Source organism: Aspergillus fumigatus, chromosome 1, assembly GCF_000002655.1.
Source record: "Aspergillus fumigatus Af293 chromosome 1, whole genome shotgun sequence".
Classification (NCBI taxonomy): domain Eukaryota; kingdom Fungi; phylum Ascomycota; class Eurotiomycetes; order Eurotiales; family Aspergillaceae; genus Aspergillus; species Aspergillus fumigatus.
In genome coordinates, this window is record NC_007194.1 from 4,274,635 (window position 1) to 4,287,650 (window position 13,016).

The 13,016-nt window shown below is 47.6% G+C and overlaps 4 protein-coding genes across 4 annotated transcripts; 2 read left to right on the plus strand and 2 right to left on the minus strand.

Annotated features, from left to right (window-relative positions):
- Positions 1 to 44: 44 nt before the first annotated feature.
- Positions 45 to 2,421, minus strand: AFUA_1G15820 (fatty acid alpha-hydroxylase). Its single transcript, XM_747855.2, has 3 exons — positions 880 to 2,421; positions 572 to 820; positions 45 to 511 (listed from the first exon to the last, which is right to left on the minus strand). Exons 1-3 carry the CDS (start codon positions 2,016 to 2,018, stop codon positions 358 to 360), a joined length of 1,542 nt encoding a protein of 513 aa, XP_752948.1. The 5' UTR covers positions 2,019 to 2,421; the 3' UTR covers positions 45 to 357.
- A 2,000-nt stretch (positions 2,422 to 4,421) lies between these two features.
- On the plus strand, positions 4,422 to 5,780 carry AFUA_1G15830 (uncharacterized protein; the record flags this gene model as incomplete). Its single annotated transcript, XM_747856.1, has 1 exon — positions 4,422 to 5,780. One exon carries the CDS (start codon positions 4,422 to 4,424, stop codon positions 5,778 to 5,780), a length of 1,359 nt encoding a protein of 452 aa, XP_752949.1.
- Positions 5,781 to 6,478: 698 nt separating this feature from the next.
- AFUA_1G15840 (uncharacterized protein) lies at positions 6,479 to 8,188 on the plus strand (the record flags this gene model as incomplete). The annotated part of the gene is made up of 2 exons (XM_747857.1): positions 6,479 to 7,253; positions 7,461 to 8,188. The coding sequence occupies 2 exons, from the start codon at positions 6,479 to 6,481 to the stop codon at positions 8,186 to 8,188; spliced, it is 1,503 nt and encodes a 500-aa protein (XP_752950.1).
- Positions 8,189 to 8,585: 397 nt separating this feature from the next.
- On the minus strand, positions 8,586 to 11,912 carry AFUA_1G15850 (CeGAL family transcription factor). The gene is made up of 5 exons (XM_747858.2): positions 11,829 to 11,912; positions 11,516 to 11,775; positions 11,351 to 11,462; positions 10,532 to 11,304; positions 8,586 to 10,455 (listed from the first exon to the last, which is right to left on the minus strand). Exons 2-5 carry the CDS (start codon positions 11,716 to 11,718, stop codon positions 9,012 to 9,014), a joined length of 2,532 nt encoding a protein of 843 aa, XP_752951.2. The 5' UTR covers positions 11,719 to 11,775; positions 11,829 to 11,912; the 3' UTR covers positions 8,586 to 9,011.
- Between the last annotated feature and the right edge of the window lie 1,104 nt (positions 11,913 to 13,016).

The following is a 13,016-nucleotide window of genomic DNA, read 5'->3' on the forward strand; positions in this document are numbered from 1 at the left end:
GGTGGGTGCCTCTGGCCAACAATAACAGAACGGCACACCCAGTACTTCACAATGAGCAAAGAGAAGTTTCTAATTATGTATTAATACCTAGTCATATAAGTCGTTTAGATAACAATCCTAAAGCCGTTTAAGACATAAAAGTTTCCACCATTAGAGATTGAAAGTACAGTCCTTTGATGGTTGTCTGAACAACAGTAGAGACCAAAAACCATCATCTGTAGAAGCCGTGGCGTTTAGCCAGGTTCGGATATTGGGACCGTAGTAAGTTGTAATTAGTCGTTAAGAAAAGATATGAGCAGAGAAGGAATCCGTCGCAGTGCGAGACAAAGAACAGAAACTCCAAGCAAGCAGTCTTCATCATTGAGCTTTCGCGCCCTTGGGTGGCGGGGTTTTGAGTTCGGTGCCAAACACCCGGTCCCAGAAGCGACTTGTGACACCAAAGCCGTTTTCATAGTCGGCAAAGTGGTGCTCAAGGTGATACTTCTTGAGCGACTTATAGTAAGCGGGCAAGCTAGAAAACACCATTGCATTAGACATGTAGACTTATAATCATAGGGAGAGAAAAACTCACTTGCGGTGGTGGAGGAAGTAATGTGTCATATCATAACAGATATATCCAAATACGCCACCACAGAAAACTGTGACCGCAGCGTACCAGTTATAGAAGAAAACTGTGTGAGCCAGTTTCCAGAAGGGCGTGGCCAGAATCACGAACAAAGCTGGTGGCATCACAAGCCGGTATTTATCCATTGGCAGATAATGGTGGATTCCGTGAAGAAGGAAATGGAGGGTGATGCCGACTCGATTATCAGGGAGATATCTGAGGAAGGCCAAAACGTCAGGTGAAGTTAGAAGGGCAGACAGCAGTAGATTACGTACCCGTCAATGTGAAAAAGAAATCTGTGCATGAGATATTCAATCAAGGTCCAAAGGAAAAGACCAAACAGCCAGTAGGAGGCTGCTGTAGGGACATTTCCCAGTCCAGCAAATCCAACAAAACTTCCATAGGTGACTGGAGGAAGCCAGAGCAAAGGAACCACATACCACGCGGTCTTGCTCAAGGGCTCCAGGAAGTTCCCAAATAGGGGGGCCGACTCCCCTCCCTTATAGTGGCGCGGCCGGTGGATCTGCTGTAGGTAGAACTCTTTGCTGAAGCCACTATTCCAGAGTTGAAGAAGCAATGGTTTGTTGAGGTCTAGAAACTTGAAGGTTTGATAATCCTTGACGATGTCTGTTTCGACGGACAGGTCCTCTTCGCTCGACATGCCTGTCGAAGCATACACTGGCCGCGAATCTTCTTCTGACCCTTCGGTAGCTGACCCATTCGTATCTGCTGTCTTTCCGGTAGATTTGTTATCGAGAAACCCAACAAGGAGGTCCTCTAGAATTTCATAAGCCGCCTCAGAGTGATTGTGAGAGGACTCATCCCGCAAGATCTCCTTCACATCTTTCCCAGCATATTCGAGAATTAAGTCGCCGCCTCCCGGATGATCATTGAGAAAGGATGTGACATCGTAAACCTTGGACCCCAGAGTCACAAAGCAAGATTTGGCGTGGTTGTGGGATTCGACCTCGGCAGGCGTGAATGTTGGCAGAATCTTTCCGGGCATGATCGGATATTTCGTGGATATTGAAATACCGCTGCGTGCTGCAGACACAGACTCGAGAAATATGGAATCAACTAGACCGACCGTGAGTAACAAAGTCGCTAAGTTCAGGAATCCAGAGCTTTCAGGTGGAACGGCGAAAATGTGAAAATAAATCGCGACGAAAAGGAGTGGCGTGAGCTTCGAAATAATATCAAGGCGGGTCCGCTCGCTCCGGGATCCGTCGTACAATCGATGGGACCAAAACACTGCGCCAGTTACGACCGCACTTTTGCAGAGCACCGCCTTTCTTTTCGGCTTTCCGCAGGTGCTTTGGACCGAGCTGGGATGAGTGATGAGTGATAGATTACATATGCAAAACCCAGAGTCGTTGACGAGAAACGAGGAGTAGCAACCATCTGGGAGAAACATCAAAAGTTGATAGTTTGCTATACTCTTTTGGGACAGTGTGACCCCTGACCCACTTCAACATTGTATCCTTCTTAAGGCTCCAACTTTGTTCTCAAGCAGACAGGTGAAGGTTGTGAGCTCTTCTTACGGCGTTCGATATCCTTGTTTCTTAATGAAGCTTGAGTCGATATGGAAACAGGCAATAAGCACAAACATCCATAACGGTGACTTTTCATCGACCGTCGATCGGACAACCTTGCGTATTGAAGGGACATGCGCCATCCAAATAATGTAGTTAAGCTTCTCGGTTCAATCAACAATGATTGCATCATGATTCATGAAGTTAGCCTCTACAAGCTAAGTTTTGAGAACCGATGTGCAGGAATAACATCAATGGCTTTGGCAGCTGACGGCAGAATCCCTCCATCCATAACCCTTTCCGGTGGCTGCTGTCTGATTGATAACCTTCTCTCAGCAGACTGGTAGACCTTTTGAAAACTAGTTCACGGAATTCTTGTCCGATTCTACGAGTGATCCTGAGATGTCGAGGCTCTTAGGAGCTATGATGCATTCATGCTGCATATTTAGATGTGTCACGCCATAGCCACAACCCTTGCATACCAATTCTCTGTACAATGTTTGTGCACACCTTACCTACCAGGCTCTCGCGGCTACTCCGTTGAGGAACCAGAAGAAAAGTCATACTTTCAAACCCCATAGCATAAGAGGCAGCTCATTCAGCAAAAGTATGCGCTTGAAACCTCGTTGGATGTGACTGTGGAGCTTTGACGTTGGATGTAGATAAAGTTTCAGAACTCCCGTTGTAATATCTATTTCACTGGAACTTTTGTAAATTGAGGTGTCTTACTGAGGTGTCTCACGACCTCGCCAATCTCAAAGACTAGACTGCTGTAGATGGCCTATTCTACTCCGTCCAGTACTTCTCACGTACGCTAAGTCTGTTCGTACTGAAGTCAATGGATACTGAAGTCACGCGGTGCAGGTCATGTTACCGCTACGAAACTGTGACTCAGCTGCAAAAGTTAAGTTACTTAGAGGCGAAAGGGAGCCGTCGGAGGAGCAAGGACCCAGTAAATCTCCTATCTTCAGGATTCAAGGTTCACACTACTACTAACTTCAACTGTGGTAGTCCTGTGGGTTCAAGACGTGAAATCCCTATGTAATCATATTTAATAATTCATTCGGAGTACTCTGTACATTTGCTGTCAATCATCTCATTTATTCTTCACCTGATATTCTTCCTCACCTATTTCGGCAAAATTCATTGATAAATGTATGCATAAAGGTGTACCGGAAAGAATACCTAAACAAGTAAACGGTAGGTAGGTAGGTACTTTTGAGTTCGTGCGGACCCCCCCAAAAATCCCAAAATTGGCCCAACAGGCGGCTAGCTGAAGAGCTACGGGGAAGTGAGTACCTTATTCTATCGTCGAGTAACCAAGGCGAATAGCGCGTGATCTAGATATTGAACCGAAGTGCAAGGTGTGGACGATGGAAACCCAGTGTTTACTCTAGTGTCACTACTCTAGTTAATACTACAGTGATACGGGGAGTACTCCGTACTTTAGTGCATAAGCCGCGGCGTCGACGCGCCTCCTAGGGTAACCTAAGCCAGCTCCGGCGAATGGGATGTGGAACTGGAGCGGTCTTCATCACTTGAAATGGAACCAAGGAAAGAAAGAGCAGCCGACAGTGGACAGCCAACCGTCGAAAGAGAACGTCCTCTGAAAGGGACATGGTGGATCGTGACGGAGTCACTTCAAAGACGTCCTTGGACGTACTGGGACGCACTTGGGTAGGAGTTTCTCCGTATATCCACCGTAGGATTCGCTCCAGTCCGAAGCGGCGGAGCACACCCTCAACTCACATAGGGTCTGCTTGAATGTCTTATCCTATCTCGCTGGGTTTTTGCAATTGCTGCTTGGAGACTTTGAGTTTGCTGGACAGATCTATGAAAAACGAAGTATCGGGTGCCTAAGTCGATAGATACCTTGATAAACATGATTACATGAAAGTTTGTTCCCGCCAGCATCTGATCTTTGTTGAGTTAACTGCCACAAAAAGTGGGGATGGGACATTATTGGCCAACTGTCAATCCCTTTTGGTCTCGACCAGTTCTTTGTCTAAGTCTCCAGTGGCCGGGTATCTATCTAATAATCTATTCCGACCTAGTATCTATTGCCTATTGGTAGCTGGCTAGTGATGCGTTAGTAGCTTAGTAGTTAGTACATGTCTAGCTCACCAAAGAAATGGGAGCTCCATTCATTACTATTATTGATTGACCCTTTTCCAGTCCTCGAACCCCCAAGAGGCGATAGTTAAAAGAAACAAGGTCCCCCATATTATACCCCTCCTCTCTTTGGCAACGGGATCACGATTTATTACGATCAGTTGGCCTCAAACATGGAATCACCCACACCGTTCGAATCCTTCTCTTTTCGGGGCAACCGTATCATTGCCTACCTACAGACGCTAGCAAAGGCCAAGAAAGGTTTACCGCATGGTGTACCTGTCTGCGTCTCGCCTTCACATACCATCACCAACACTGAGTCTCTACTGACTCTGGCTTCCTTGGTCGGTCCTCATGTTGCGATCTTCCAAGTTCATGCAGACATCATCGACGACTGGTCCGACGAGACGGTCCGTCAATTGACCTTGCTGGCGAAGAGACACGCCTTCTTGATCTGGGAAAGCGGCCGAATCCTCAATGCTACCGTCGACGTTGTTGGGAAAACAACGACCGAGTCAAGAGAAGTGAGAAATGAGTTGGTGGATTTGATAAGGAAAAAATACACCAAAGGTGTAGTCAAAGCAGCCTCGTGGGCTGGCATTGCGACGGCCTGGGCCTCTGGTGTCACTGTCGGGAACCAAGAAGCCGATATCTTGATCCCAACATTGAAAGCCGCTGCTCGAGAAGCGGTCGCTGACAGTGTGCAAACCATCCGGACAGAGATCACGGCTGTCAATGCTCCGACTGAGTCCTTGGTGAATTGTCATGATGATTCTGAATCAAAGGATGACACCAATGCTGACCAGCAATATCTAACGCTTGACTACGCTGTGGATGAGAGTGGCCTTGGCCCCACTCTTCGGAAATCCTCGACCATCTCTCTCACTCAAACTATTACTCAACATACGGAAGATTCTACGGAATCGCTTCTGGACTCGACACCTCACCTCATAACGCAAGATGGCATTCCGGAAACAAATTTCCAAAATCTGTCCAACAGTGATGATGTGCCCCCTCCACCTCTCCTTGCGCGTGGTCTTGTGCTTTGTCTCCCCTCAATGACCGACACCTCATTCACGCCTGAGTACAGACGGAGCTGTCTAGCTGCTGCTCGCGCCAACCCAGATTTCGTTCTGGGGTTCCTGTGCAGTGAGCCGTGGCACCTCATGTCCCAGACGAATGACATCTTCGACCTCAGCTCTCTCCAAGCGAGCGAATATGAGAAAGGCACTTCAGGTGAAACGCCAGCTCATCTTGCCATTTTCTCCATGATCTCTCACAAGAACGGCATACTCAATGGTCGAGAAGAAAACGATGATGAGAGTGACGAGGAAGTGAGTCCCACAACTCCCTTGGCTCCGGAGTTACCGTCGAGGATCATGAGCCCGATTGCAACAAAGCTGCATGATATTGTCGGGCAGGCGGTCAAATTACGTGATGCAACGATCAAGCATGCAGTAGATGGCCATGCGAGCTCGGGGTCATTGAACGCACCCAGACTCCTGCATATTCCCGTGGTATCATTACCTTGATCCTAGCACAAGTATGATGTTCTTTTTTCCTCGATCGGGTAGAGCCTCAGCTCGGGATTCGGAATGCATAGTGATACACATATTTCCAGACCGTTAACGACCAGAATTTACAGTTTGCAGCAAGTGCGGCGTTTGAGGATTTCAGGGACAGCTTGTGTCATCGTACGAGCGAGAATTTGTCCATACCTGAGTATCGTTTGTTCATTTTGGTTTCTCAGGCCCTTTTACAGAACAGCTTGGTCTTTCTGCCCTTATTACCTGATTGTATCCTAGAATGTGGTGTCAACGCAGTCGAGTGCGATGCATCACGTGATCCATTGCCTAATGAGGCGAATTATCGACAGTGATTTCTACCTCAACTTTCCATCTTGTCCTAGATATTGATCATATTCTTTGTTTTTCTCTGTGGACACTTGTTCCATTAGAGTAATATAAATCCAGAAAGGAAGCTTCCACACGATAGATGTTTTTCTCTCTAGCTTAGAATGTTCTCAATCTATGCCAGATAGCAAGCCACTGCTCCCCGCAAGAACATCAATCGTCGCTGAAAACATGACAAAAGCCAGCAAGAGCCCGGTATCTCGGATATGCACTTTGGAGGGTCTGTGATTTAGATGTCCCTCTCCCTTTTGTTGTATCTGTGCGGTCTATTTTTCTATAGATCTTTTGGGTTAAATGATCAGTCCACATACTCGAGTATGAAGGCGGGACATAATTTTCTTGCCTCCTCAGATGGGCCCGGAGATCCAAACCGAACACTGCCTCGACACACTGTGACTGGGTTTGCTATGGACGGCCGGCAAGCAGTAAGCTCTTTTCCAACGGCGAACGACCATGAAGAAGGAGGGACTCGTCCTATGAGACAAGCCCAGCAATATGCGAAATCCGTCGCCAATCATGCCGATGTTATTATTGAATACACAGACGTTGGATCATCTGGTTCAAACTCATTTCAAGTCGATAAGCATCATTGGCAAGTTGCCAGTCAAGACTTGATAGAAAATAGCCCATACTTTCGTGCTCTGCTCGACCCCAACAAGTTCTCTGAGGGCCGGCAGTTCATGCGGCAAAGGGCTGGCCATGGTCAGAGAACGACATATGAAGTGACAGGAGAAGAGCACGATCAATCGGGTGTCGCTAGTGGAGCTTGCTTGCAGCACAATCTGCCAACAATCAGCCTATCTAGAGATCGTTTCCTATCAGGGCTCGGGGCAGATGCTATTGAACTGTTTCTGAGAATTTTGTCTTACAGATCCCTCGAAGGAGATGAGAAGCAAGGGTTCGACGCTGAGTTAAGAGTTCAACCAACCTCTCTTGTTGCCAGATTACTTGAAACAGGCGATGCGTTGAATTCTCCGCATGTCGTGAAAGAGGCCTTGCAAAGATCAAAATATGCATACGGGAAGGGCAAGATTTCGCTGTCAAAATTTGATACGTCCTTGCTGAAGATTAACGAGGATCGTCTTCGTCAAAGTATATTTATTGCCAGATTTTTGGATGATTCGCATGTGTTCCAAGTTTTATCGCATGCTCTGATTGTCGGGGGTTCTAGGTATTGGACCAATGGCATTGAGAGTCACGTTCCTACTTCTCCCTGGGGATATCTCCCTGATGGCATAGAAGGTAAAGGAGACATCATCCCTGTCGCTCTGTGAGAATCGACGCTAATAACCACAACAGAAGAACTGTATTACAGACGCCAATGCGTCCTCAACACCATCACAGACCTACAAGCATTCTTCCTCCGCGCCTACGGTGCACTAGAAGAACCACACGAACCCAAACCAAGCAGTACAACACCATCAGCAGCACAAACTACGGTCCAACAACGTCAATTTCAATGCCGCTGTGGATTCGGCAACTCCAACGCCTGCGACGCATTCCATTTGGGCCAGATGATGCGATTCTTCACACTACGCACAAAGACTATCTTCATAGGATCGAGTTTGCTAGACCCTGACTTTACACTCGATCCCGAAAACGGAGACAGTAATGGCCAGGACACTTCCGTACCACCTCAGCCTCTAGCGACAGCGGCTGGGCCGCCATCCGACATCACGTCAATCATATCGTCTTTGAAACAGTGTCCGGATTATCAACTGGACGCGAACCATACGGGCTGCGGCGTTCGTCGCCGCTTTGTGCCGCCTCTCGACTGCATTGAACGCTTCGTGGGGGATGGTCGAGGCTTACTGGGTATCGATATACGATCCTGGGATGAGAAGAAGTGGCCACTCGCGTCGGAATCCTGGGCCAATCCGGCTCGCCGTAGGGCATCGGCTGTTGATGTTCGCTTCTCGAAGATCAATGCTGTGCATGCTACGCCTTCAGGCTTGCTACGGCCGAAAACCCAGGAAGAAAATGCTCGGTTACTCTTTACCACGAGGAGAAGAAACTGGGAGGCTTGAGTGTTGACAATTTTGTGACGCATGTATAGCAGCGTTCTTGCGCAAATTACTGTCTGCGACGTCATTGCCAACATGACTGTTTCATGACAGTGTACGACAAAATATCATTAGACCGACCTGTGCTACAAAAGTCCCAGTGATTACATCTTGCATCACCTCCACGCCTTGTGAAAATGATACCGCTTTTGAAAATGTGGAGGCTATTAGCTATGCTCATAGATCAATACTAAGGATGAGAGCGGACCAAGGAAGACATCATTTGCTGGGATGTATACATAGCAGATAATAGCACAAACGAGGGAAGGCCGCTCCTTTTCAGCCACTGAAGGTGTATAATACAGTGTCTTGCAGCTACCTATTTTTGTGTATAGCAGGTGTCAGCCTCTTAAGTAGTTTTGCCATACAATGACTTGATCAATAATGTTGCTGGATCTCTGTTCTCTGCCATCGAGTCCAGAATCATGCCCTAATATATCTATCCGTCTATCGTCTACCTTTCTATCTCTATTCATGGCAATAAATGGCAAAAAAATAATGCAAGGATGCTGAAGCGATGAAAACAGAAAAAGCAAAGGCACGGACGATGGCAATGCAATGCTGTGAAATGAGAGTTGTCCCGGTGCGCCGCTTCCAAAGATCGATGATGAGAAAATCTGGAGCTTTTTCATGTGCAGTGTGCAGCAAGAAAGATTGGTTAACCTGCTTTTGATAATAATGCTCCTGTACCATAATGCGTCTTTCTCTTGTTGGTCCCGAGCCTGATGCGTTCATGTTGATGCGCGTTCGTAGGCCATTCCTTTTTTCTTCCTATTTACTCCTAGTGCTACTCTTTCCAAAATATCGGGTCACCCCAGAAGCATCCCAAGTCAAAGTCAATGTTGTTTTCAGGGGGGAAGAAAGATCCTGTGATTTGACCTGTATCTGCATCGTATGGGAAAAGGTCGTCGAATGTATTGTGACCTGAGACTGATTTATCAGTTTTCAGGAAGTCGAATGGATCGGACGAGGCCAGTTCGAATGGGATCTGTCCAGGCAGAGGGGAGTTTGATTCATTCATGGGTGAGCATGCAATGGCATCTAGCTCGGTGGTTAGATTGTCAGCACTTGTTTTACCCACAGCTGTATCTTCTGCATCATCAAAATGAGCATCGGGTGTAGCGTCCCTAGCAGTATCGCCTGCGGCGGGAAATTTTTCAATATCGGCACCGACATGCGGTGCAAGACGCCTGGAGAATCCATCACAAAGTCGAAAGGCTCTTCCCGAGGCCTCATCAAAATTTGACATAGCTGACAGCCATTCCAGTGCCTTTTTGGTCGCTTTGGAGACTATTGACGCTTTATCTGGGACATGTTGAGCACGAAAAGTAAGCTCGAGAAGCAGGACAGTAGCCGCTTGCATCAGATAGTGAAGAATGCACCACCAGGGTGACACTTTGTAAAGTAAAGTAGCATCTGCGCTTTCAGGTAGGAGTGTCAGCATGTGACAAGCCGACTCAACACATTCAGCTGCGGTTTTGATACAGAAATCAAAAGTCTTTTGCCCTTGCGAACGAGTTGAGTCCAGACGGCAAAGGCATGGCCTCGTGATGCCAATCTTTGTGCTATAGAACAGAAGAGCAAGGTTCATCCTTTGGCTTGCAGGACACTGCGACGTTTGAGTCGATGTGAAATCGTAAGCACTAGGCAGGTTCATAAACCACGAATCAATCTCAAGCATCAGGCTCTGGATTGTGAATTCTTTGCTTGGCCAAGGAGAATGCATCGCCTCGGGACCATATAATTTGGAAGTCATCCTCTTGTTGATTGAAGTGAGCGTGGAGAGCTGAATGAAATATAATGACATGCAAGGAGGGAGGCTCTTCAGGTACTCTACCATGCTACTTCCTGAAGTTTTCGCGTTGGCTGTTCCGTCGGCTGTTTTAGCATCCAGGGTAGTGCTCAGATCAGATGCGCTTGGACAGACTGGAGAGATCCGGTCCAGCTGGTTCGAGTTGCCTCTTGATGCATCACCTATCATGCGCACCACCTCTTCTTTCTGAAAATCAGGCTCATCGAACGGTACCGGTAAGGGAGTGGTGCATGAGTTATCGACGATACACGACGGCCGTCCCGTCATCGCACTGAGCAAATGATCGAGGGTGTACAAAGACCACCAAACACGGTATCTGATCTCCTTGGAAGTATCTGATGTACAGATTCCCACATTGCGTAGATGCAACCCCAAAGCAAAGGCCCCGCGCATCGCACTGCCAGACAGTTTCCATGCTCTAAAAAGTATGAAAGTTAGTATAGTCACATTCAGCAGTAAATCGTTTCGGTCACTGGTAGGCGACGAGGGCATACCGATTGATGTGGCCAGAGGCCAGTAAATATAAAGATGCCAGTCCTTCAACTTGTAGCTGTTGGAGATCAGGATGACGAAGGAGCTCGTCCTCCAAGCTCAAACTCCTCGCTTTCGAAAAATATATGAGATCGTCATCCTCGCCACATTTCCACTCCGCATTGGTAATGTGGGCATATTTTGCACCAATGGCGAATATGAGGTTCAGGATCGCCAGCCACTTCTTTCCTGGCTTCACTGGGGGCTGGTTGAAGAATACTTGGAATTGCGATAAGAATGTCGAGATGCCGATGATCGGAAAAGAAGGATGCACTGAGTGTAGATATGCATTGAGAAGTTTGGTAGCAGTGTCTCTTGGAGGAATATCGCTTGCATCGAGCGGCTCAATCGTTGGTAGGTCCAGATCATCGAGGTAGAAGTTTGACGAGGCAACTAACGGGTCGCTTTGGCTATCAGGTCGAGGGGTTAAGGATGGAGATGGCATGCCATTATCGTCGCCCGTATCAGAGGGATTAGAAGGCCAGGATTCACATTCCTGGTTGACTTCTTTACTTAACATTTGGAGCCAAGCAATCACGGAGCTTCTGCCCATGTACCCTGTTGCCCGGGCAGTCTCATCTCTGTTGAAATCCTCCTTGGTGTGGTCTATAAATTTGTTGGGGCCGACAGAGGATTGACGGGAGGGCGGATCAGATCTAGGATTCCATGGGGGCTGCTGTTCTCCAATTGATGTGCTGGGCATGTTTGACTGTACATTGAGCTCCAGTGGTATTTCCTGCCCTTGCTTAGCACTTTGAAGTGACAGAGGGGAGCACTCATACCGCTGCTAGGGCAATGCTCATCAGTCGCTCATCGGAAACCCCCAACCGACTACTCAGCTTTCTGATGACGTCTTCATATGCTTGAACCTTAGCTGACAGGCTCGCTAGTTGCCTTTTGAAGGTTATCATATGTCTCTTTGAAAGGAATGTTATTCCAGCGTTCACCTTTTTGACTTTTCCCTTTTACCATCTGTATAGCAGCAGATGATCCCCGCCTCGCGGCAATTCCGGCATCCGGATTTATCTCCTGTACATTTTGTCTTTCTTTGCCTGCAAGATTCGCATGCCCGCCGTACGTGACGGCGATGAAATCTGCCAGGTGATGTGAACGCAGATTCAGTTCCTTCGGTCAATCTTGGAATAGCCATCTTTCGGCTGCCCAGTCTTTCTGATTCGTTTTCTGACAGCCGTGGGATTGAATTCTCCTGCATGAAGATAAGCCAGCTGGTAGTTTATTGATTGAAAGGTGGAAACTTGCCACTTGAGGCAATTGAGGAAAGCCTTCTGCCTCAGTACAAGGCAACTTGAAAAGATTTGATCGATCTGTCCAAGACTGAAATTGCAACCCACTCATTGTGATTTTCAGGGATTGGCATGAACTTCTGAAGAGAGGATCACATTTCAGTAGCTGCGCTTTGATGGCAGTATATTTTGACAAGTACCTGTCGTCAATACACTTTGAAGGAGGCTCCGAAGGGGTAAGGGCTTCAGGCCGAAAGCATTATGTCATTTCTACCTAACAGAGTTAGTTAAGATCTCCCAGAAGCGCCAGGCGTGTAGCAGCAGCAGCGAGTCCTAGGCGTTTCTTTGTCGGTGCTTCAAAGAATGAAAGGTAGATGACCAGATAACAAGCATCTGTCAGTTGTCTTTGGAGAAGGCATTGATCAAAGCAGCAAGAGAAGATATTATCCAAATCACGTCTCCCCCATATTCCGAGAACTCAGACCGGGATTTAGGTGCGAGGTGGAGAACATCCCCGTACTCTGAAAAAGTAGGAAGAATGTCCCTTATCATGGTTGTTGGAGCCCAAATCTGGTAGATCTAGACCAACGCACGAAAGTGAGTACAGCACCTTGGAAATCCAATCAACATTTTGCTCAACCACATCAGTCTGGATTGCAATGTGGCAACCATAAGGTAGAGACAAGAATCGGACTCAGCATTGCCTCCTACGCCTCATACGATCAACGGGTTGACTTCAAGCTATGTCCTCAATAGGAGGGAGGCTCCAGCTCCTCATCACGCATGTTGTCGCTCAGCAGGCATCTAGCTGGTGGTTGCCACTTCTCTTTGCATGGAGGTGTATATGTGTCCCCTGATAGTCGGGAAGTCTGGAACGTTCGCTGGACCAACAAGTTGAGGTCTCGCCTGATCTTTTGCCCCTGTCTGTCCGTGGCCGATGGAGCCAAAAACGTTAGTAAGCCGTCTATTGGATGGTAGGTAGTGTCGAATGTTGAGTTTCGATCGGAGAGGGCCGAAAAGGTTGGCAGCCGATTACGGTTGAGACTAACTCTCGCGAAATAGAAAAGAGCTTATCGTTGCTAGACGGCGGCCATGTCCCATCGAGAACTGGGGGTGGTTGCGTAGCTGTTGTGTTACGACATTATTGCCCCCACCGTGCTTGTCAACTTGACGTTGGGGAGTCATTGCGCGATGGTCATGAGGA